This window comes from Cherax quadricarinatus, chromosome 19, assembly GCF_038502225.1.
Source record: "Cherax quadricarinatus isolate ZL_2023a chromosome 19, ASM3850222v1, whole genome shotgun sequence".
NCBI lineage: Eukaryota > Metazoa > Arthropoda > Malacostraca > Decapoda > Parastacidae > Cherax > Cherax quadricarinatus.
In genome coordinates, this window is record NC_091310.1 from 39,764,867 (window position 1) to 39,792,557 (window position 27,691).

The following is a 27,691-nucleotide window of genomic DNA, read 5'->3' on the forward strand; positions in this document are numbered from 1 at the left end:
CTAACACTCACTACCCCGGGTTATCCTGGGTGGCTAACACTCACTACCCCGGGTTATCCTGGGTGGCTAACACTCACTACCCCGGGTTATCCTGGGTGGCTAACACTCACTACCCCGGGTTATCCTGGGTGGCTAACACTCACTACCCCGGGTTATCCTGGGTGGCTAACACTCACTACCCCGGGTTATCCTGGGTGGCTAACACTCACTACCCCGGGTTATCCTGGGTGGCTAACACTCACTACCCCGGGTTATCCTGGGTGGCTAACACTCACTACCCCGGGTTATCCTGGGTGGCTAACACTCACTACCCCGGGTTATCCTGGGTGGCTAACACTCACTACCCCGGGTTATCCTGGGTGGCTAACACTCACTACCCCGGGTTATCCTGGGTGGCTAACACTCACTACCCCGGGTTATCCTGGGTGGCTAACACTCACTACCCCGGGTTATCCTGGGTGGCTAACACTCACTACCCCGGGTTATCCTGGGTGGCTAACACTCACTACCCCGGGTTATCCTGGGTGGCTAACACTCACTACCCCGGGTTATCCTGGGTGGCTAACACTCACTACCCCGGGTTATCCTGGGTGGCTAACACTCACTACCCCGGGTTCTCCTGGGTGGCTAACACTAACATCTCATCCTGGGTGGTTAACCTACCCCGGGTTATCCTGGGTGGCTAACACTCACTACCCCGGGTTATCCTGGGTGGCTAACACTCACTACCCCGGGTTATCCTGGGTGGTTAACATTCCCTACCCCGGGTTATCCTGGGTGGCTAACACTCACTACCCCGGGTTATCCTGGGTGGCTAACACTCACTACCCCGGGTTATCCTGGGTGGCTAACACTCACTACCCCGGGTTATCCTGGGTGGCTAACACTCACTACCCCGGGTTATCCTGGGTGGTTAACACTTCTTACCCCGGGTTATCCTGGGTGGCTAACACTCACTACCCCGGGTTATCCTGGGTGGCTAACACTCACTACCCCGGGTTATCCTGGGTGGCTAACACTCACTACCCCGGGTTATCCTGGGTGGCTAACACTCACTACCCCGGGTTATCCTGGGTGGCTAACACTCACTACCCCGGGTTATCCTGGGTGGCTAACACTCACTACCCCGGGTTATCCTGGGTGGTTAACACTCACTACCCCGGGTTATCCTGGGTGGCTAACACTCACTACCCCGGGTTATCCTGGGTGGCTAACACTCACTACCCCGGGTTATCCTGGGTGGCTAACACTCACTACCCCGGGTTATCCTGGGTGGCTAACACTCATTACCCCGGGTTATCCTGGGTGGCTAACACTCACTACCCCGGGTTATCCTGGGTGGTTAACACTCACTACCCCGGGTTATCCTGGGTGGCTAACACTCACTACCCCGGGTTATCCTGGGTGGTTAACATTCACTACCCCGGGTTATCCTGGGTGGCTAACACTCACTACCCCGGGTTATCCTGGGTGGCTAACACTCACTACCCCGGGTTATCCTGGGTGGCTAACACTCACTACCCCGGGTTATCCTGGGTGGTTAACACTCACTACCCCGGGTTATCCTGGGTGGCTAACACTCACTACCCCGGGTTATCCTGGGTGGCTAACACTCACTACCCCGGGTTATCCTGGGTGGCTAACACTCACTACCCCGGGTTATCCTGGGTGGCTAACACTCACTACCCCGGGTTATCCTGGGTGGCTAACACTCACTACCCCGGGTTAAAGTGTCCAAGACAACTTTATCTTAACCATACAGACTTGGTACACCATCAACACTCTCATAAAGATTATGTTAGGTAAAAGGACACAAGTGCGACTAATGTGATATTTTACTGTGGCAACGTTTTGCTCTCCAGGAGCTTCGTTAAGCCTTACGGCTTAAAAAAAAAAAATGGAGAGTGAAACGTTATCAGAAAAAATTGTCACATTAGTTGCACTTGTGTCCTTTTTACCTAATATATTGTCGGTAATTTTACCAACATTATTACCATCAAGACTGACAACCACCGTCAGTGTACGATAGAGACCCATCAGTACCACTGCGTCACACACAGTTAAGATAGTAACCTCATAACGTGTGGGCTTGAACTTGATCCTGGGACTGGTGCGGACAACAATGAACGTGTGTAGGAAATGAGACTTGATACAGGCCGGGGAGAAGGGCGTGTTGTCCGCCTCCAGGAACACCACACACACGATGTCGTTTCCGATGTGTCGCTTCCGCTGCAGCTGCGCTCACCCAGGCAGGGGATAAGGAAGATGAACGTTAGTTTGAGTCATATAAACTGGGATTTCTACATCATTGAAACAGAAAGGGTGAAAACAGTTAGGTAGACAGTCTTAAGCTTAGCGGATGAAGAATTGAATCTCCTTCACCCACTTAAAAACCTGTGTTATGGCTTTTTATAAAGCTCGGAGACTTTTCCAGTCCGATACACCTACAACACCAGAATATATAGGGAACTACAGTGATGTCGGGTGCTTGAACACGAGTCACTTGCTGTGTAGTGTGTGGCGGAGTACAACCACCTTGACAAGCACTCCTGAGATGCTAAAACTACCTGAGGTTTGGTCTATTGTGTCTAAAACATAATGTAGACAGGACTTGTCTGCACACTGGATAACACACAAGACCTGAAGTCTTGTGTGATTTACAAATGTTTATCAAACACTCTTTACTGCATGTAAATTTGTGTTTCCGACTTCTAACAGTAGTCCAAATGGAGTTCCTATCCCCTTCCTCGGGTCAAACCTGACTACCTCCCATTCCTCTGACGCTGTATGATTCCAACAGATTTATTCCGACAGCTCAATTGATAGCGCACTCAGTTCACACACTGAGGTCCGTGGTTAGATCCCCGGTACGGGTGGAAACATCAGGACGTATTTCCTTAAGACACCTGCTGTCCCTATTCACCTAGCAGTAGATAGGTACCTATGTGTAAGCCGATTGCTGTGGGTCGCATCCTGGGTACAAAACTGACCTAATTTGCCCGAAATGTTTTTCAAAACAAGGGGCTTTCTATATAGCAGTATGTCATTGATGTCAGCTAGGTATGTACACCTTGTTCATGTACTTGTAGAAATAAAGAAATTTATTATTGCGTATTTATTTATTAAGTACTTCCCCATAAATGTAACGCAGCTCACCTTTTGAGGGTCGTGCTTCTCGTAAGGCAGGAGTGTTGAGACGTGGAACATTATCTCTATGTTCCTCCAGTGAGCGTATACGCTGTACAGTCCCGTCAGGTCGTGCACAGTGTCCAGCCCGCCCTTGTACTTGTCAAACCCTGTACACACACACACATACTTTAAGGGAATGTATATGAAAAGCTGAGCCAGATACAAGTATAAGTTTATGTATATTTGTCAAGCATACGAAGTTTGTACCATATTAACTTGTGTTATGAGTGAGGTTTGTGTTATGAGTGAGGTTTGTGTTACGAGTGAGTCTTGTGTTATGAGTGAGGCTTGTGTTACGAGTGAGGCTTGTGTTACGAGTGAGTCTTGTGTTATGAGTGAGGCTTGTGTTATGAGTGAGGCTTGTGTTATGAGTGAGGCTTGTGTTATGAGTGAGGCTTGTGTTATGAGTGAGGCTTGTGTTACGAGTGAGTCTTGTGTTATGAGTGAGGCTTGTGTTATGAGTGAGGTTTGTGTTACGAGTGAGTCTTGTGTTATGAGTGAGGCTTGTGTTATGAGTGAGGCTTGTGTTATGAGTGAGGCTTGTGTTATGAGTGAGGCTTGTGTTATGAGTGAGGCTTGTGTTATGAGTGAGGCTTGTGTTACGAGTGAGGCTTGTGTTATGAGTGAGGCTTGTGTTATGAGTGAGGCTTGTGTTATGAGTGAGGCTTGTGTTATGAGTGAGGCTTGTGTTATGAGTGAGGCTTGTGTTACGAGTGAGGCTTGTGTTATGAGTGAGGCTTGTGTTATGAGAGAGGCTTGTGTTATGAGTGAGGCTTGTGTTACGAGTGAGGCTTGTGTTATGAGTGAGGCTTGTGTTATGAGTGAGGCTTGTGTTATGAGTGAGGCTTGTGTTATGAGTGAGGCTTGTGTTATGAGTGAGGCTTGTGTTATGAGTGAGGCTTGTGTTATGAGTGAGGCTTGTTATGAGTGAGGCTTGTGTTATGAGTGAGGCTTGTTATGAGTGAGGCTTGTGTTATGAGTGAGGCTTGTGTTATGAGTGAGGCTTGTGTTATGAGTGAGGCTTGTGTTATGAGTGAGGCTTGTGTTATGAGTGAGGCTTGTGTTATGAGTGAGGCTTGTGTTATGAGTGAGGCTTGTGTTATGAGTGAGGCTTGTGTTATGAGTGAGGCTTGTGTTATGAGTGAGGCTTGTGTTATGAGTGAGGCTTGTATTATGAGTGAGGCTTGTATTATGAGTGAGGCTTGTGTTGAGTGAGGCTTGTGTTATGAGTGAAGTTTGTCTTGTGAGGCTTGTGTTATGAGTGAGGCTTGTGTTATGAATGAGGCTTGTGTTATGAGTGAGGCTTGTGTTATGAGTGAGGCTTGTGTTATGAGTGAGGCTTGTGTTATGAGTGAGGCTTGTGTTATGAGTGAGGCTTGTGTTATGAGTGAGGCTTGTTATGAGTGAGGCTTGTATTATGAGTGAGGCTTGTGTTATGAGTGAGGCTTGTGTTATGAGTGAGGCTTGTGTTATGAGTGAGGCTTGTGTTATGAGTGAGGCTTGTGTTATGAGTGAGGCTTGTGTTATGAGGCTTGTGTTATGAGGCTTGTGTTATGAGTGAGGCTTGTGTTATGAGTGAGGCTTGTGTTTTGATTCCTGTGTTATGAGTGAGGCTTGTGTTGAGTGAGCCTTGTTTTATGAGTGAGGCTTTTGTTATGAGTGAGGCTTGTGTTATGAGTAAGGCTTGTGTTATGAGTGAAGATTGTCTTGTGAGGCTTGTGTTATGAGTGAGGCTTGTTATGAGTGAGGCTTGTGTTATGAGTGAGGCTTGTGTTATGAGTGAGGCTTGTGTTATGAGTGAGGCTTGTGTTATGAGTGAGGCTTGTTATGAGAGGCTTGTGTTATGAGTGAAGCTTGTCTTGTGAGGCTTGTGTTATGAGTGAGGCTTGTGTTATGTGTGAGGCTTGTGTTATGAGTGCGGCTTGTTATGAGTGAGGTCTGTGTTATGAGTGCGGCTTGTGTTATGAGTGAGGTCTGTGTTATGAGTGCGGCTTGTGTTATGAGTAAGGTCTGTGTTATGAGTCTGTGTTATAAAACACTAAAGTACTCTAACCACTGAGTAGGGACCCCTCAAATTCTCCCTTATCTCTAAACACAATTTGCTTGAGTTCTTCTCATGGCTTACTGTCACTACCTTAAAAAAAGATTTACCTTCGCTTAGCCTCACCTTTCAGTCTGACCTTGTCACCGAGGATCTGAAGGAACTCCTCGAAGAGCGGCGACGAGTCGTTGTTGTCGAGGATCTCCTCTTCTGTGAACTGCTCCTCCCGTACATAGACCACACCCACCTTGAGCTCACTCTTGATGAACACCTGTGGAACGACACACTTGGGTCAGTATTGCTAGGTACACGACACTAGCTAGTTAGCGCAGCAGTTTTAGAATCCAGGGGCCCTAAGCAGCACGTTCAGGGCCCTCGCTTTTGTCAGTTATAAAATTAGTGAAAATTAAATTTTAACATTACAGCTAGACGTATAATTGATTGTGTGGTTGCCACTTGCCCGCTGCGAGCATGTCGTAAACATTGTTTTATCAAACGTAAATACGTAAATATTCAACTGACTATGAGAACTTAAAAAAAAATATTGCGTTTCGATTTCAAACCTGAAATGGAATGAATAAAATGTAACTAAATATTTGTGGTTTCTCAGGACCGGCTGGACCACAAGCCGTCCAACGTTAGAGACAGCTTGATGGATTAGAGACACTTGTGTAACGCTTGGATATTTTTATTGCAGAAACGTTTCGCCAACCAGTGGCTTCCTCAGTCCTTACAGAGAAGAATGGTTGAAGATCAGGAGTTTGAGGAAATCGGTCCCTCAGCCTGGAATCAATGTGATCATATCGGCTTCAGGCTGAGGGGACTGTTTACCTCAAACTCCTTCTGATCTTCAACCATTCTTCTCTGTACTGGACTGAGGAAACCATTGGTTGGCGAAACGTTTCCACAATAAAGATATCCGAATATTGCACAAGGGTCTAATTCATCCAGATGTGAATTTCTGAACCAGTTATCTAGTTAGAGAGGGCCACGACTCACGAAGGTTGAGAAATAAAGATACAGGGGCTCCTCAGTAATCAGGGTCCTAAACGAACGCTTAGTTTGCTTACCAGTCAATCAACCACTGCTCTAGTAATGGTTGATGTAATGGACGAATACCACCTGGAAAGAATTCTGGGAGCTCATCACTTCCCGTTGCCCTACCTGGATCTATCTGCAAGCAACCGCCAATAGCATTTCTCTCAACAAATGATTCAATCCTTTCCGAAAGGTGCATCAGCTACAATGCGCTAAGTTACCGAGGGTTTGAGAGTGAACTGGGACATGATTCCATTCTCATTCTTTTGGAAGGAAACCGTACGAATGACCAAATATTTCAGCCATTTAAGCCAAATGAATCACAGGATCATGGTGAGACAAGTAGCCTGGGTGAGAGACCCCTCAAGAGGAAAGTGTCTTGACCTTCCCAAACACAAGTCTCTCAAACAGTTCTTTGTGCATCTTCCCTTCCAGCCCTTACCTCCCTCTCTGGACGGTTCTCACCTGGTCGAGCTTGAGCAGTTCCTCGGGAATGTCAGGCAGCTGGCCGAGAACGAGGGGAGGGTTGAGGTTAATCTCCCGGCCGAAGGACCTGACCACCTCCTCTCGGTTGTAACGGTCAGCGAAGACGCATGAGGCGGGTACCAGTCCATGAACCGTGTAGGATATCCCTCGCACCATGATCCTGCAAGATACCAGGAGGAACCAGTTAGTGAAAGAATTAATGAGAGAAATAATTAGAGAGATAAAGAACAAGTAATGCGTTTGGAAATTCACCAACTCCATAAAGGCAATTATTATAAATATAATTATTTAGTTTACTAAAATCAACTGTAAATTTTTAAGAAGAGAGAGGCTGAGGTTAGTGTATGTAGGAGACAGGGGCACTATTTTGCAGTGAAAGTAGGTCTTAGACAAGGATATGTAAAGTCATCATGGTTATTTAACATATTTATAGATAATGGGGTGTTGGGAAGAGAGGCGTGGGACTAAAGGATGATGGATCTGATACACAGTGGGAGTTATCACAGTTGCTATTTCCTGATGATAGTTCTTTTGGGAGGATTATTGTAACAAGTTACGTTTCTGGACGAACTTGGGATAGTATGTAAAAGAAGGAAATCAAAAGTGAATGTAGAAAAGAGAAAGGTGATGCGAGTAATAAAAAAAATCTAGGTAATGATAAACTGAGAATCAGAGTGGAGGGAGGGTGTATGGAAGAACAATGTATTTAGATACCTGGGAGTGGACATGACAACGTATGGGCCTATGAAAGATGAGGTGAACCATAGAATAGATGCAGGGAAAAGATGGGTGGTGTTTAGGCATCTGTAGAAAGTTTATCTATGGTGGCAAAATACAGGGAGTACATCAGAGTACAGTGGTTCGGGAAAGTACCAGAGTACAGTGGTTCTACACTTTTATATGGGTGTGATTTATTATAATAATTATAACCATATTGTTATTATAATATGGGTGTGAAGTATGGGTGTTGATGACTGCAGCGAGGAGGCTCGAGGTAGCACAGATGCCATGCTGGAAAACAATGTGTTCAGTGAGTATCATAACCAGAATTCAGAATGTAGGAATTAAAAGGCAATGTAGCGTGACCAAGGAACTGGTCAACCACTCCACCACACAGTGTATCACCTTCACTGGTCAACCACTCTACCACACAATGTATCACCTTCATTGATCAACCAGTCTACCACACAGTGTATCACCTTCACTGGTCAACCACTTTACCACACAGTGTATCATCATCACTGGTCAACCACTCTACCACACAGTGTATCACCTTCACTGGTCAACCACCACACAATGTATCACCTTCACTGGTCACCCACTCTACCACACGGTGTATCACCTTCACTGGTCAACCACTTTACCACACAGTGTATCATCGTCACTGGTCAACCACTCTACCACACAGTGTATCACCTTCACTGGTCAACCACCACACAATGTATCACCTTCACTGGTCACCCACTCTACCACACAGTGTATCACCTTCACTGGTCACCCACTCTACCACACAGTGTATCACCTGAACTGGTCCCTGCCGTTAGAGGTCTCCTGCTTGAGTGAGAGGATGACAGGGCCGAGGTCCTCGTCCTGAGTAAAGTAGTTCCAGTGCTCTGAGCCGTAGAAGTACTTCTCGTACGTCTCCTGGTCGATGCTGGTCAGGTCGAACTGGCCGCTGCGCTCCCACTGCTCTTGGATGCAAGTCTTCTGCCGCGACGGCTCGTTGATGAGAGGCACCTGTCCACCAGGACACACCTGACCACCGCAAACAGGGTAAAAAAGGTGAAGGTTAATTGACTGATGTATATAAAGGATGTTTTAGTTACTACTTATCAAAGGCACTTTTTGATAGACACGTGTGTGTGTTGTTTACATGTGAATGTGTTGTGTGTATGTATGTGTGTACTCGCCTATTTGTGGTTAAAGGGGTCGAGTCATAGCTCCCGGCACCGCCACTTCACTGGTCGCTACTAGGTGCAATCTCTCCCTGCTCCATGAGCTTTATCGTATCTCTTAAGCTATGTATGGATCCTGCCTCCGCTACTTCACTCTCCAGACTGTTCCACTTCCTGACAACTCTATGACTGAAGAAATACTTCCTAACATCTCTGTGACTCATTTGAGTTTTCAACTTCCAACCGTGCCCTTGTGTTTCTATTTCCCATCTCTGCTCATCTTGTCAATTCCTCTCAGTACTTTGTACGTCGTTATCATATTCCCCTATTCCTCCTGCATTCCAGCCCCACCGCCAGCACCAGTACTATGACAAGCCCGACTACCAGTACTATGACCAGCCCCACTACCAGTACTAGGACTATGACCAGCCTCACTACCAGTACTATGACCAGCCCCACTACCAATACCAGAATTATGACCAGCCCCACTACCAGTACCAGGACTATGACCAGCCCCACTACCAGTATCAGGACTATGACCAGCCCCACTACCAGTACCAGGACTATGACCAGCCCCACTACCAGTACCAGTACTAGGACCAGCTCCACTACCAGTACCAGGACTATGACCTGTCCCACTACCGGTACCAGTACTATGACCAGCCCCACTACCAGTACCAGGACTATGACCAGTCCCACTGCCAGTACCAGGACTATGACCAGCCCCACTACCAGAACCAAGACTATGACCAGCCCCACTACCAGTACCAGGACTATGACCAGCCCCACCGCCAGTATCGGGACTATGACCAACCCCACTACCAGAACCAAGACTATGACCATTCCCACTACCAGTACCAGTACTATGACAAGCCACACTACCAGTACCAAGTACTATGACCAGCTCCACTACCAGTACTAATACTATGTCCAGCCCCACTACCAGTACCAGGACTATGACCAGCCCCACTACCAGTATCAGAACTATAACCAGCCCCACTACCAGTACCAGTACTATAACCAACTCCACTACCAGTACCAGGACTATGACCAACTCCACTACCAGTACCAGTACTATGACCAACTCCACTACCAGTACCAGTACTATGACCAACTCCACTACCAGTACCAGGACTATGATCAGCCCCACTGCCTGTACCAGTACTATGGCCAGCCCCACTACTAGTACCAGGACTATGACCAGCCCCACTATCAGTACCAGTACTATGGCCAGCCCCACTACCAGTACCAGGACTATGACCAGCCCCACTACCAGTACTATGACCAGTCCCACTACTAGTACCAGGACTATGACCAGCCCCACTATCAGTACCAGTACTATGGCCAGCCCCACTACCAGTACCAGGATTATGACCAGCCCCACTACCAGTACCAGTACTATGGCCAGCCCCACTACTAGTACCAGGACTATGACCAGCCCCACTATCAGTACCAGTACTATGGCCAGCCCCACTACCAGTACCATGACCAGTCCCACTACTTGTGCCAGGACTATGACCAGCACCACTACCTGACCCAGGACTATGACCAGCACCACTACCTGTACCAGGACTATGACCAGCACCACTACCTGTACCAGGACTATGACCAGCACCACTACCTGTACCAGGACTATGACCAGCACCACTGACAGTACCAGGTCAGATGTAGCGTGCGTGAGTATGTTATATTTTTATTCAACGTTCGTCACACAACCACTGGCCTGCCCTCTCGACCAGCCACCTAACAGTTCAGAGTACAGCAGTTCTGGGGCCCCGCTGTTGTATTTATTGTCCAGTTCAACCCACCAATCAGGTGGGAGCACGCTACCCGCAGTCAAGGTGACGTTACAACCGCCTGCCTGGCAGACCTTTTCCAGCTTTGGTTGCTCTGTTGCCTTGAATGTCTCTTGGTTACATCATAGTATACTGCTAAATTAATATCTTAACTTTGTAAATATTGTAAATAAGTGATGAAGAAATACATGGGTAAAGAAATCTTCTCTTGCTGTGTTTGCCTTGCCTTTCTCTTGCTCTATATTGCTACTTGTGTTCGTAATAACAATGATCCAAAAGTATGACAAGGTACCACTACTATTAACAGAATAATGATTCGGTTTCACGTCCAGAGCTCTGATGTAAGTCTTAGTACTAGTGCAATGATCCGGTTCACTACCAGTGCAAGAAATAAGACAAGGTAGCCACAAGGAAAATTATTTAGCTTTGCTATCAGTACTGATTCCACGATTTATTTACACGACCCGTACCAGGAAAATGATTTAATTCAACTAAAAGTACCAGATTTATCACTGCCAGTGCATGCACCAAGATCCACTTCTAACTGCACTATCAAGACAATGATTTAGTTCCAGTTCCAGGAAAATAATTTAGTCACGCTAAAAGTAACAGAGATATGACAAATTTCCACTAGTAGAGAGACAATCAACTTTCTACACCTCTTTTGTTGCTTTATAGGGGCTACGACAGCTTACGCTGTATCCTATACTGTTTACTCAAAGAATTTGACCTGGATCTTCTTGTTGGTGGTTTATAGGGCCACTAACCTGGATGTTCTGGTCGGCCTTCTCCGGGTGGTCGCTCTGGGGGGAGCCGTCTTCCAGCTCGGGTTCGGATTCGTCCCAAATGGTGTCATCCGATACCGGCTGGCCAGCGCACTCTATCCAGTAGCCGGGGGTCGGGATGAGACTGTGCGGGTAGCCGGGGCAAAACTCGTCTGTGGGAGGAATAGAAAGTATGCGAGAAGGGATACCATAATATGATATACTCTCACCTACCTCTCCCTGACAGTTACATATTCTCCTGACACCCACCTATTCTTTTCCCTTGAACTCTCCTTTGCCCTTGAAGTTCAACTATATATTTCATGAAACTCGCCCACCAATACACTCGAATATTAATCAGCCTATATATTTCCCACTTATCTACACCCTTTAATACTTTTCATTACCCCTGGGAACTCAATCTAAACTCCTAGAAATCATCCATACCCCACGGAGTTCATTTAAATCTCTTGGAACTCGTCTATATTCTATGAAACTGATCTATATTCTCGGAAACTCATCTATACTCCTTGGAACTCATCTGTACCCCGCCCCCCATCCCTGAATCTCGCTTATTCTCGCAGGAACTCATGTATACCCCTAGTTTAGTTTTGCCACCTAAGCAGATAGTTTATTGTGCATCCCATGCTCATCCCGTGAGCGGTAGCGCAAAAACCGGAATTACAGAGGTCACAATGGGTCTTTGTCAGACACCACAGAGCATTGTTACATCTCTAAAAAGAAATATTTGTCATTTCATATTTTACAATTACTTCATATAATTAATGGTCACAATACAATATGGAATACAATCTCAAAAAAAAAAATCTTATTACCACTAAAACACATTGGTCATAACTGGGTTGAAATATCCTTTATAAAAAGTTCATTCATCTAATAGATGTAAAATGTGGCTACAACCTCAAGGTGTTTTGCCTTAACCTGTGAGGTTTGCATGGAAGTGTCTCTGAAAGTTGGATGTTTGGACACTAAAATACAACCCCGTTATGACCAATTTTTTTACTGACAGCAATCGTTATGAACTGTATCCCTTACTGTACTGGGTACTAAAACCAAATGAAGTAATTGTAAAATATGAAATGATTTAAATTTCTTTCTATTGATGTAAAAATCCTGTGCAGTCTAACAAAGACCCATTATTATCTCTGTAATCCTTTTCTTTTTTGCGCTACCGCTCACGGGATGAACACGAGTGTACAATAAACTAGCCGTTCAGGTGGCACAACTAACTCTTAAGATATAATGCTCCAGTGTATGGCTCTATCTCTGTCCACACTTTGCATATTATGTCATCAAAATATCCATACAAACTGTACTGCCAGAGCCTAGCCTTAGTTTAGCAGTAACATCTTCCAATCTACCGATCTTTTTACTTTCTCAAAAGATATGTTTAACTTGGCACATTTCATTATGATGGATAATGGATCTGCTAGCCATTATCTGAACTTATCTATACGCTTTTGTTGCTCATGCATATTCCTTGTACTTGCATATATTTCCTAGTACTTGTGCCTACTCCATGGCACTCATCTGTACCCTCCCCCCCGTTAACAGTCTTCCAGTTCCATTGGCACACCTGTACCTCTGGCGATTACCTACCTCCCCCCCCACACACACACACCCCAGCACTGACATAATCCCTTAGGCGCTTACCTGCACAGGCCTGGGGTGGGAGGGGAAAGATAAGCGTAGTTGAGGATTTTCTCCTGGCGACGGCACACCCAAGACTCTGAGGCTTGAAAGAGCGAAGCTGCTGCAAGAAGTCTGACGTCTCCATGAGAGCGACATCAGCGAAGTGGAGGTCGCAGAGGAACTGGTTCTTGTAGCGTCGGGCGCGGGTCTGGTTGGGACCCGTCAGATTGAGGCCGCAAGAGTTACACCGTAGGCACTCCTCGTGGTAGTTGTTGTTGTCGTATAGAGACCCTTCTGTAAGACCAGGTAGGGAGTGAGTAACGGAATAGCATAACGGAGGCACAGAGGGAAGGAGAGGAGCAGAGCCAGCCAAAATGATGGCAGTCTGTACTGAGTAAATAATATACAAGAGAAATTACAACAGAAAAGAAGAGACGGATGAACTACTCCTGGTAGGACCAAAATAAGGTACTGCCGACAAGAGTGAAGAAGAGACAAGTTGCAGAACAGGCTTTCATCGCGACTATGTTCTCATCGTCCCAATACAAGCTTATACTGCGAAGCGTCTCTTTTCCAGGGAGGGAGTTAGTAACGCAAGCAACGAGAGGAGGAGGAAGTTTCGAGAAAAAAGATAGAAGTGTATCAGTAAACAATATCGACAAATAAAGAAGAGGGAGTTCCTTTCTTGTATGAAGTACGGAGTAACTGGCAGTATGAATCAGGCAGGAATGTACTGGGATGAAAAAAAGGGAGGAATAGACAAACGAGTCAGACAGCGACTCGTTTTGAACTCTGCATATTTGCCCAAAGACATTCCCATCTCGAACATCGCTGCTCGTTCAGTCATGCAAGGCTATACTTCACTGGATTATACTAGGCTAAGGTAGGCATACTAGTATAGACTACCTCATACTAGGCTTTACTAGGTTGTACTACTAGACTTTACTGCCATGCCACGCATTACCAAATCATGCTAGTCATTATCAAGTCATGCTAGGCCATGCTGGGTTTTACCAAATCATGTTAGGCTTTAGTAGGTCATTATAGGCTCTTACTTATCATGCTAGGATTTACTTAGAATTAAGCTTTACTTTGTTGTGCTAGGGTTCAATAGGTCCAAGCAAGCCATGCTAGGTATTACAAGATCGAAGCAAGATAAGCTAAAATTTACTAAGTAAAATAAGATAATGCTAGGCTTTACTAAATCATATAAGGTTTAACTAGGCCAAGTCAGGCCGTGCTAGGCTCAGGTAAAGGTTTGCCATTCTAGGTCAAGGTAAGAAATGCTTAACCTCACCGGGTCAAGGCAGGTCATGCTAGGCTTCACTGGTTCACGCTAGACTTTACTAGATCATCGAGGGTCATGCTAGATTTGATTAAGTCAAGGCCGATTATGCTAGGCTTCATTATGTCTAAGACAAGGAAAGTAGAGCTTCACTATGTCAAGCTAGGCTTCACAATATCAAGATTTACAGATAAACCTTCAATCAGAAGCACAAACGTTTTTGTGCAACTGTGGTGGCATCCTACAACGTCCTGGAACTTAGTTGGGAAACCTACGGGACGAACACCCAGAAATATTACGGGATATACTAGGACAACCCGAGCAATCCCGTGTAACATCAATACATGCCCTAAGACACCATGACACCCTAAGCTACACTGGAATAATTCAGGATCTGTACAACTCTAACATGCATTAATGGACACAGAATACGCATGTACCCTGGGATGTCGCTGTTTACCACAAACACACAAGTGGAAGGACCCGAGGGTGAAATCAAAACCTAACAATCATAATTTAATCACCAATTTTTATGGTTAGGTTAAGTAAGATTCGTTAGGAAACAGAACAATGGTTTCCTGAAGCGGGTTTCAGGCATAGGATTATCCACTACTGGAGCTTTCGGTAATGCGATCGAAGCCTTCCACTGGCTTACGGGTCCACCCTTTTAAAATTATTTATTATAATACACATTACACACACACACACACACACACACACACACACACACACACACACACACACACACAGTTAGGTTAAGTAAGATTCGTTAGGAAACAGAACAATGGTTTCCTGAAGCGGGTTTCAGGCATAGGATTATCCACTACTGGAGCTTTCGGTAATGCGATCGAAGCCTTCCACTGGCTTACGGGTCCAATAAAGCACGTCAAGAAACTAGAGAAAGTACAAAGGTTTGCAACAAGGTTAGTTCCAGAGCTAAGGGGAATGTCCTATGAAGAAAGATTAAGGGAAATCGGCCTGACGACACTGGAGGACAGGAGGGTCAGGGGAGACATGATAACGACATATAAAATACTGCGTGGAATAGACAAGGTGGACAAGGACAGGATGTTCCAGGGAGGGGACACAGAAACAAGAGGCCACAATTGGAAGTTGAAGACACAAATGAGTCAGAGAGATAGTAGGAAGTATTTCTTCAGTCATAGAGTTGTAAGGCAGTGGAATAGCCTAGGAAATGACGTAGTGGAGGCAGGAACCATACACCCTTTTAAAAGGTTATTTATTATAATACACATTAGTACAAATAGGTGAGTACACACACACACACACACACACACACACACACACACACACACACACAGGAATCGTTCAGGACCCTGTACACCGTGTACGTTAGGCCCATATTGGAGTATGCGGCACCAGTTTGGAACCCACACTTAGCCAAGCACGTAAAGAAACTAGAGAAAGTGCAAACAAAGGTTTGCAACAAGACTAGTCCCAGAGCTAAGAGGTATGTCCTACGAGGAGAGGTTAAGGGAAATCAACCTGACGACACTGGAGGACAGGAGAGATTGGGGGGACATGATAACGACATACAAAACACTGAGAGGAATTGACAAGGTGGACAAAGACAGGATGTTTCAGAGATTGGACACAGTAACAAGGGGACACAGATGGAAGTTGAAGACACAGATGAATCACAGGGATGTTAGGAAGTATTTCTTCAGCCACAGAGTAGTCAGTAAGTGGAATAGTTTGGGAAGCGATGTAGTGGAGGCAGGATCCATACATAGCTTTAAGCAGAGGTATGATAAAGCTCACGGTTCAGGGAGAGTGACTTAGTAGCGACCAGTGAAGAGGAGGGGCCAGGAGCTCGGACTCGATCCCTGCAACCTCAACTAGGTGAGTACGACTAAGTGAGTACACACACACACACACATAAATATATATATATATATATATATATGTATATATATATATATATATATATATATATATATATATATATATATATATATATATATATATATATATATATATATATATATATATATATATATATATATAAGGTAGAAGGCTGGTAGACAACCACCACCCAGGGAGGTTCTACCGTCCTGCTAAATGAGTGTGAAAATATTTCACAATTGTTGAAATGCTGTTGTCCTTTCTTTGTCTCATAAACACGTAAGATAACAGGAACATTTTGCTACTCCCATTTACACTGAGGTTACACTATACATGCATGTACAATTGTACACGTATATGTATGCACACCCACCTGCGTTTTCTTCTATTTTCTTAATAGTTCTTGTTCTTATTTGTTTCCTTTCATCTCATTGGGGAAGTGGAAATGTATCCTTCCTCCGTCAGCCATGCATGTCGTAAGAGAGTACTAAAATGCCGGGAGCAATAGGCTAGTAACCCCTTCTCCTGTTTACATTACTAAATGTAAAAACAAGATTTTTTTTTCATTTTCGGGTCACCGTGCCATATATATAAACTCAAATTAAGTCGTAATAAGCGACTGTTAAATGAATAAACAGAACGATGTGCAGGAGGCTCGAACTGTGCTCCTGAAGAAATGATGGGAAGTTTTCTCAAGAGTAAGGTAGCGTGATGACACCTAGTGTCACCCCTTGCTCCCCACACTGCCTGTATCTATCTATCTATCTATCTATCTATCTATCTATCTATCTATATATATATATATATATATATATATATATATATATATATATATATATATATTATATATACATGCTTCAATCGTATATACACAGAAACGCCTCTCAGCGCATATATCCCGTATTATGTTCTAGTTGGTTGGTTAATTAGGTTTAAAGCCTATCGACTAAAGGGGTCATTAATGCTGAATACCACCTGTTCACTAACAGTCAAGAATAATTTAGTCCCTAAAAATAAGGATTAACGTAAACTCAATGTATATACACTGAGGCACACACGTATCGATGTATAAATCCTTGTCGTTATGGTTTAGGTCGGCTGGTTAATTGTGCTTAAAGTCTATCGATCTTTGAAAGCGTTATTTTAACTTCACGTCACCTGTTCACCACTAGCCAAGAATACCTTCTTTCCTAAAATCGGGATTAAAGTAAATTCCTATATATACACACTGAGAGGTATACATCTCTCGATGTTCATATATCCTCGTGTATATTCTAGGTTGGTTAATAGGGTTAAAGGCCCATCAACTATAAGTCATTAAGGCTGCACGGAATGTTTCCACCACCGGACAACAACGGAGATTAAAGCATTCTCAGTATATACATGCTGAGAGAAATACAACTCTCGGTGTGTATATAGACTGTACTTTCTCATGAGAACTTCACAATTTCTTGATATAAATCTTGAGGCAAACACTGAATGACCCCCAAATTCTACGTAAATATGTACCACACAGTCTATATAATTATACTATATGTGTATAATATAGACTGTATTATTATTATTCCTACGACTACACTACTGCAGAAAAAAATGTAATATTACTGTGAGATAATTAATATAGCACATTATTTCCAGTGTTGAATATACAGTTAAATCCTCTACACAACAATCCCTCATGCGAATTTATGTGTACGTGTTGAAGTGAGTCACTAGGAGGAACTTAGCTATAATAGTCTATAATAAATGCACCAGTGGTTGTCCAGTGCTTTAGACACTTAAATAACTAACACAACTAAGTACTAAAAGGCTATAACTATGACCATAATTTTTAAAGGGGTGGACCTTAGGTAAGCCAGCAGAAGGCCTCGGGCAGATGACTAGAAGCTTCAACGGCGGGTCATCATCTAAGACCGGCGTCAGGAAACACTTCTCCTGTTTCCTGATGAACTTTATCTAACCTAACCTGTGGATCCAAGCTTCAATCCTCTTATCCACATTATCTGCATTACAGCATCAATCTTATGGTGTACCTTAGTCAAGTTACACAGAGAAGGTACATGTACAATAATACTGCGTCACATACTGATCTTTAATTTTTTAAAAGGGACGGACCAGTAAACCAGCGGAAGGCCTCGGTCATATGACGAAAAGCTCCAGTTAGCAGCGGGTTATCATATGACGACGACCACTGTCAAGAAACCCTTTAGTGTTTCCTGATGTATAAAATCCACTACCATCATCTACAGTGCAAACTATATATATATATATATATATATATATATATATATATATATATATATATATATATATATATATATATATATATGTATGTATGTATGTACGTATATATATATATATATATATATATATATATATATATATATATATATATATATGTATGTATGTATGTACGTATATATATATATATATATATATATATATATATATATATATATATATATATATATATATATATATGTATATATATATATATATATATATATATATATATATATATATATATATATATATATATATATATATATATATATATATGTATATATATATATATATATATATATATATATATATATATATATATATATATATATATATATATATATATAATTCTTTCAACGCACCGGCCGTATCCCACCGAGGCAGGGTGGCCCAAAAAGAAAAATGAAAATTTCTCTTTTAAAATTTAGTAATGTATGCAGAAGGGGTTACTAGCCCATAGTTCCTGGCATTTTAGTCGCTTCTTATGACACGCATGGCTTACGGAGGAAGAATTATGTTTAGCTCCCCCGTGGAGATAAGAGGAAATAAACAAGAACAAGAACTAGTAAGAAACGAGAAGAAAACCCAGAGAGGTGTGTGTATACATATGCTTGTACATGCATGTGTAGTGTGACCTAAGTGTGAGTAGAAGTAGCAAGACGTACCTGAAATCCTGCATGTTTATGAGATAGAAAAAAGATACCAGCAATCCTACCACCATGTAAAACAATTACAGGCTTCTGTTTTACACTCACTTGGCAGGACGGCAGTACCTCCCTGGGAGGCTGCTGCCTACCAACCTACTATATATATATATATATATATATATATATATATATATATATATATATATATATATATATATATATATATATATATATATATATATATATATATATATATATATATATATATATATATATATATATATATATATATATATATATATATAGGTATATTTCTCCTGATGCATAAACAGTGAGAGCAGTAATGTACAGTATATACATCGAGGAGTGTACCGAGTCTACTTTAATCCCCATTTTACGGATTAACGTATTTTTTGACATGTGGTGGTGCACAGGGTCCGGACAAAAGCTCCCTAGAACAAAAGCCACGGACAAAAGCTCTCAAAATTGCAAAACAGGACAAAGGCACCTCTGTTAAAGTGCAAAGTAGGATAAAAAAATCCCTCAGTTAGGTTAGGTTAGGGGGGCTTTTGTCCTGGGGGCTTTTGTCCTAGAGGGGTTTTTGCCCTAGGAGGGAACCTTTTGTTCGAAGGGCTTTCTGTAGTACACTAGGTGGTGAACAAATGAAATATAGCCTGAAATCCTCGTGCAGTCGATAGACTTCAAACCCAACCAATCCCGACGCTCACTGGTATTGCAATAAATCTATAAACTTAACAATCATACATAGTCCGATCGAATCTCAAATGCTAAAAATAATTAAATAAAAATTAAATAAAAGTAACAGGTGACAGTGAGGTCAATAAAAAGCAGAAATATCCGAACAAGAGGAACCACTGTGTCTCACCTAAGATATAAAATTCACCATTTTACATAAGTATTTACCAAAACAAATAAAATGCATGTAAGTACATTAACATGCGCACTAGAGTATTATTTACAAACCCTTGCAAAAAGTGCGAGTGCAACGTACTGCGGACATGTTGGAAGTATCCAAAGTTATAGGAAACTGTATCAGTATTGTGAATATAACACACACACACACACACACACACACACACACACACACACACACACCAGTTTGGAACCCACACCTAGCCAAGCACGTAAAGAAACTAGAGAAAGTGCAAAGGTTTGCAACAAGACTAGTCCCAGAGCTAAGAGGTATGTCCTACGAGGAGAGGTTAAGGGAAATCAACCTGACGACACTGGAGGACAGGAGAGATAGGGGGACACGATAACGACATACAAAATACTGAGAGGAATTGACAAGGTGGACAAAGACAGGATGTTCCAGAGATTGGACGCAGTAACAAGGGGACACAGTTGGAAGTTGAAGACACAGATGAATCACAGGGATGTTAGGAAGTATTTCTTCAGCCACAGAGTAGTCAGGAAGTGGAATAGTTTGGGAAGCGATGTAGTGGAGGCAGGATCCATACATAGCTTTAAGCAGAGGTATGATAAAGCTCACGGTTCAGGGAGAGTGACCTAGTAGCGACCAGTGAAGAGGCGGGGCCAGGAGCTTGGAATCGACCCCTGCAACCTCAACTAGGTGAGTACACACACACACACACACACATACAGAGATCAGTTTTTGTGTATATATCGCCTGCTCTTGCGAATTCCTTGCATATATATATATATATATATATATATATATATATATATATATATATATATATATATATATATTATTTATATACATATATATATATGTATATATATATATATATATATATATATATATATATATATATATATATATATATATATATATATATATATATATATATATATATATATATATATATATATATATGTCGTGCCGAATAGGTAAAATTGGTCAATTAGCAAGACTTCATTTAAAATTAAGTCCTTTCTAATATAATATTTTATCTTATACGTTTAAAGATAAATATATTTTTTCATTTATGTTAATGCAAAAATTAGTAACTTTGTAACAAAAGTACCTTAGAAAACTTACCTAACCTTATTATAACAAGCGCAATTTAATTTAGCCTAATCCAACTAAATATATTTTAGATAAGTTTACAATAATTTAATAATAAACAAACACAATGAAGTACATATTTTTCGTTACATATTTTGGGTTATCCTAGGTTCCCTACACATATGCTGCTATGTATGATAATTCTATGTAACTGTATTTGTGTTTACCTGAATAAACTTACTTACTTACTTACACAAATTTTCGTTTGCCCTATTCGGCAAGAAGAGCATTGTTATTTAAGCCAAAAACGCAAGTTTTATCTATTCGGCGTGACATATCTATATACAACATAAAATAGAATGAACATCTATAAAAAATAAAGAACTAAAAAACAAGAACAAACCTTCTTGCAAGACTAATTAGATGTTTATCAAAAGTCAACAGATAACTCATGGTTACAGTATTATACACAGAGGTGTAGGCTTCTCAGTGTATATACACCAAGAAGTATATCTCTCAGTGTATAACTGTATATATGCTGGGAGCTTATCTTAATCCCTATTTCAAGAATAAAACTTTCTTCATTGGTGGTGAAAAGATTACATGCAGCCTCAATTGGTATCGTGTACTCGATAGACTTTAAACCCAATTAACCAACCATCCTGGTTTTTATTAAAATAATAATAATAATGATAATAATAATAATAATAATAATAATAATAATAATAATAATAATAATAATAATAATAATTATGAATATATATCACTAATACAAAACTTGCACAAACGTTCCTTTGTATTTACGATTGCAAAGATACCAAACCTATATTTAGGAAGACAAATATATATATATATATAGAATCACTAATACCACATATAAAGAAGGCTTATATCAGATATACAGAGGCTACATACAGCTAGATGTGTATATAGCTTCAAGGTGTATATACATTTGAGTTTACATTAATCCCTAGGGATTAAAGTATTCTTGACTGGTAAACCGGTGATATGCAGCCTCAATGATCCTCGTGTAGCACTAGGTTTTAAGTCCCATTAACCAACCAACCACACACACACACACACACACAAATATATACATATATATTATATATAATATATTATATATAATATATATATATAATATATATATATATAATATATATAATATATATATATATATATATATTATATATATAATATATATATGTATATATATATATATATATATATATATATATATATATATATATATATATATATATATATATATATATATATATATATATATATATATATATATATATATATATATATATATATATATATATATATATATATATATATATATATATATATATATATATATATATATATATATATATATGATCATTAAAACAGTAACAGTTATAAGAGCAGTTTAAAAAAGTCAAAGTATAAAACATTGTTTTAAGAAATTTAACAAAAATATTATAAACGAATAAATAACACTAGTACTAATAATGGAAAGATTTCACAACAAGTAGGAAAAAAATCTTTCTTGAGCATAAAATAAGAGGTTAGGATTGTTCCTCGCAATGAGCTGCCTTATTCACGTGTCAAACAAAGATCGAATTCTGTTAGATCATCTCAAGTCAGGTCTGTACTGTTTTGAGATCAGACAATCAGCACATTTAATATCAGATAAAGTTATAAATCCGATTATGATGAACCAATATACTCAATGAGTTAACCATGGGGCTAATTCGTATATGATTAAGGGGTTAAGTCAGTATACTAAATAAATAATCATACTCAAAGAGGTTAATTCATCATATATAGGAGCTTAAATCATCGTACTCGATGAGGTTAAATTATGGCATTCAAGTGGATAATGTATGTGATCTGAAGGGGTCACTGTGCCTTCAGACACCAAGTCACTGTATCAGTGAAGTCAGGTCACCATGCAGAGGCTGCGAGGTCATCAAACACGGAGAAAAATAAAAATTTAAGAATGAATCATCGCTTACGTCTGTCTCCTGCACTCTTGTCGTTGCTGTCGTCTTCTTCAGAGGTCTTACGAGATGACACCTTAGTGACCTCTTCATCGAGGTCTTCCTCCAGCGACGACCTGGCCTCCTCCTTGACCTTCCTAGCTGACCCTTGACCCGTTGCATCCTGCACCCCTGTGTCCTGGTCATCCTGGGTCATGCAGAGCGGCATGCTGCTCATTTCAGGTCAAGTCACTGAGGCCCAGGCACACAACGGGGTCACCAATAAGGGAAACAAGGTTCGGAACAAGTCTTCAAGGCCCAAAACCATTTTGGTGGGTTAAGTTCATCACTCTCTAAAACCACTTGTTATTTATCGACGTGTTTTCTTCCTCTTGGCTGGTACCTGTTGTTTTCCAGGACCCTGACGTTGAAAAGGATGGAGAGGAGGGCACTGCTGGAGTCCTGTGAGGGCTCTCCTGGGGACTTCCAGGGAGGGCAATAACGTTGTACTGAGAACTTCTGTGAAAGGCAGCAGCTGGGGACCTCCAGTAAGAGTAGCACTCGGGACTTTCTGTGAGGGAAGGAAGGTAGCAGCTGGGGACTGCGGGGGAAGGAGGGCAGCACTGGGGATTTTCTGATGGAAGGAGTGTAGCAGCAGGGGACTGTGAGGGAAGGAGGGCAACACTAGGGACTTTCTATGAGAGGAGGGTAGCAGCTGGGGACCAGCAGGGCGAGAAGGCTGTGCTGGGGACCTCCTGTTGCAGGTAGCAGCTGGGGGGCCTCCTGTGATGCCAGGAGTTCTGTGGATCTCTAGCGAGGGGAGTTCACTGGACCTCTGTCCTGAGGATAGCAGGGCTGCTCTAGGGATCTATGAGAGCACCAGCTAGGGTAGAGGCTGCGAGGGAAATATGTAAAACTGGTGACACCCAACACGCAGCTACAAGAGTAACACTGACCAACACCTTTGTCACGTTTATGAGGTCAAGCCTCAGTGTAAACAGGCCACACCGCCACACTAGGCACTATTTCCTCGTTATCTCCTCCTCACTGGACTGTGGACACTTTCGTTAACTGCTCACTTCCTTATTTCCAAACACATCTACCGGCAAATGTTGTTTTGTGTACTTCCAGTTCGCACTAAACGAAATTCACTCTTTAAGGAGCCAAAGCCCACTGTAATGTATCTAGTGCGCTGACGGCTGTCATACTTCAAAAGGCACCCCGCCTTCACCACTCCTTTCCATCGCTATTCTGGGACACCCACAACACATTTTAGGTTGTGTTAAAGCTTCCTGGTTTATGAATGGCGAGAGAGAGGCCTTAGCAGCCCATCGTGGAATAATAATCGCGCGTCTGGCCACGCTTCCACCCCGTGCTATCGACCCAGCTGACGGCGGCGGAGCCTGCGGTACGATAACACTCCCAGATGACAACATGTGGAATCATCAAAACATAATGAGTCACAACTTTGACAAACCCAGAACTGCTAAATTATGGATTAAAAAAAGATAGAGAGAGAGAACAGGTTCTCCATCATTATTGACTGGCTATACTAAGGAAGCTAATTTGAAGCTCCGTTGAAACTAAGGTGTGAAAAGCAGCAGCCAAAATTGTATTTAAATTCGACCGGCAGCCTCGTCACCACAGCAACACACAGCCATGTTTATATATTCGTCAAGATATATATATATATATATATATATATATATATATATATATATATATAAATATATATATATATATATATATATATATATATATATATATATATATATATATATATATATATATATATATATATATATATATACATACATATATATACATATATATACACAAATACATATATATATATATATATATATATATATATATATATATATATATATATATATATATATATATATATATTATATATATATATATATATATATATATATATATATATATATATATATATATATATATATATATATATATATATATATATATATATATATATATATATATATATATATATATATATATATATATATATATATATATATATATATATATATATATGTATATATATATATATATATATATATATATATATATATATATATATATATATATATATATATATATATATATATATATATATATATATAAACAAAACGTTACTCGTCAGTCCTAACCAGCCTGATAAGAAGGGCAAAAAAACTGTATTATGAGAACAGATTATCCAACTTACGAGGTGATATAAAAAAGACCTGGAAGACCCTATCAGAAATTCTGGGAACAAAAAAGATATCACGAAATAGCGAAATAAAATTAGCAAAATCAGATGAACCCCAACTCCTACCAACAGAAACAGCAAACAGACTCAATGATTTCTTCTCCACTATAGGACAAAACCTTGCCAATAAAATCCCAAGCTCAGATACCCCACCAAATGACTACCTCACTGGCAACTACCCGAACACACTGTTCCTAGCTCCGACTAACCCATACGAAGTCTCCCTTATTATCAACGCACTAAAAAACAGGGCAGGAGATTTAAATACCTTACCACCCTTTATATACAAAAAAGTGTCACAAGTACTATCACCAATCATTGCAACACTCTTTAACAAATCCATTGAATCCTCCACCTTCCCTACAGCTCTCAAAATAGCAAGGGTCACCCCGATCCATAAAGGAGGAGACCAGAGTTGAATAACTATAGGCCAATATCCAATTTACACCCTCTCTCAAAAATCTTCGAAAAATTAATTCATAAACGAATCTACTCCTACCTCATCTCCCAAAACATTCGCAACCCCTGCCAATTTGGATTCAGGCCTAATAAAAATACTAATGATGTTATTATACACATGCTAGAACATATATACACTGCAATAGAGAAAAAAGAAGTCCCACTGGGGATCTTCATTGACTTATGTAAAGCTTTTTATACAGTTGACCATGACTTGCTCCACGTAAAATTGTCACACTATGGTATTAGAGGGCACTCCCTCAACTACCTCAAGTCATACCTCAGCAACAGAAGCCAATATGTGTACGCAAATGGGGCAAGCTCTTCCGCTCAACCAATTACAGTTGGTGTCCCACAGGGAAGTGTCCTTGGCCCTCTTCTCTTTCTCCTATACATAAATGACCTACCAAATGCTTCGCAATTACTCAAACCCACACTTTTTGCAGATGACACCACATACGTCTTCTCTCACCCGAGCCCAGTCACGCTAGCCAATACTGTAAACACCGAATTACAGAAAATATCTACCTGGATGAGGACTAACAAACTTACACTAAACATTGACAAAACCTACTTCATTCAGTTTGGTAACAGAGCTACAGATGTACCTCTTAACATAACGATAAACAGATCACCTATCACAAAGCTAACAGAGGGAAAATTCTTAGGAATCCACCTTGATAATAGACTCAAATTTCATACACATATACAACAAATTTCTAAGAAAATTTCCAAGACTGTAGGCATACTATCGAAGATACGGTACTATGTTCCACAGTCAGCCCTCCTGGCCCTTTATCACTCTCTTATTTACCCCTATCTCACCTATGGAATTTGTGCATGGGGCTCAACAACAACTAACCATCTCAGACCACTAATTACCCAACAAAAGGATGCAGTTAGAATGATAACAAATTCTCACTACAGGCAGCACACTCCACCAATATTCAAAACACTCAACCTACTCACCATACAAAACATCCATACTTATTACTGCACCTATTACATACATAGAACACTTAACTCTGATATTAACGCTCCTCTCAAACATCTCCTTGCCAACCTCAACAGAACACATGGCCATAACACAAGGCACAGATCACTCTTTGATGTTCCTCGTGTCCATCTCACGCTATGCAAAAACTCAGTGCACATAAAAGGCCCTAAAATCTGGAATTCATTACCTGTAAATATAAAAGAAACACTACCTGTTTATAAATTCAAGTCTCTTCTCAAAGTTCACTTACTCACTCAAAACCAAATAAATACTGAATAACTGAACCTTATAAATTGTATATCCTATATGTTACTGACAATTATATCACACAAATGTTAAACCTAGGACCCAATCTAACTTTGTTATTTTTTTAAATACACTACCTAACAGAATACTCCATTCTACTGAATGTACAACAATGCATGCAACCATATGACCTGTCTTTGTAATACTCATTTGTGCTTTATAGTTATCTGTTTACAATAATGTTTTATCACTGATTTCATCATTGCTTAGTTAATCTTAAGTTAATTTTAAGCCAGCCCGTAATGCTAGTTAGTTAGTTAGTTAAAGATTAGCCGGTATTCTCCCGGCCCGGGCCTTTTCCAAGTGGTGGCCCGGCCTTGGCTCCCTCTTTAGGGAGTGTCTGAGACCTAAGTCTCCCATGGGAGGAGGCACAAGTACCTCCTCATCTTTGGGACCAACTGTCCCCAGGCCTAGCCACAAGCTAGGCCTCTCTGGTCTGCCATCCCTGCCCCAAGGGGGCAAATGGGAATGACAGTCTTATGAGTTAAAGGCTCGGGCTCAGGCACCTACCCTACCCTAGAAGGGCTGGGCATGGTGTCGATGCCGTAATGCTATGCATATAAGTGGCTTTGGCATGCTGCTCTTACCTGTATTTTTTTATACCTCTGTATGTATGCTAAAATTACTAAATAAATAAATAAATAAATAAATATATATATATATATAAATATATATATATATAAATATATATATATATAAATATATATATATATAAATATATATATATATAAATACATATTAT

General features: G+C 40.9%; 1 protein-coding gene across 9 annotated transcripts in view; it reads right to left on the reverse strand.

Annotated features, from left to right (window-relative positions):
* Positions 1–27,691, reverse strand: part of rsh (radish) — a 188,466-nt gene that overhangs the window by 34,978 nt on the left and 125,797 nt on the right. For all 9 annotated transcript variants that reach the window (XR_011392197.1, XM_070086699.1, XM_070086701.1 and 6 more), the window contains 7 exons: positions 12,884–13,156; positions 11,213–11,382; positions 8,277–8,509; positions 6,734–6,914; positions 5,357–5,501; positions 3,157–3,296; positions 2,074–2,235 (listed from right to left, as the gene is read on the reverse strand). Coding sequence is in view for 8 of the 9 variants with exons in the window: in XM_070086699.1 (XP_069942800.1) it covers positions 2,074–2,235; positions 3,157–3,296; positions 5,357–5,501; positions 6,734–6,914; positions 8,277–8,509; positions 11,213–11,382; positions 12,884–13,156 (1,304 nt within the window). In the remaining variant the exon portion in view is untranslated. The remainder of the gene's footprint in view (positions 1–2,073; positions 2,236–3,156; positions 3,297–5,356; positions 5,502–6,733; positions 6,915–8,276; positions 8,510–11,212; positions 11,383–12,883; positions 13,157–27,691) is intronic.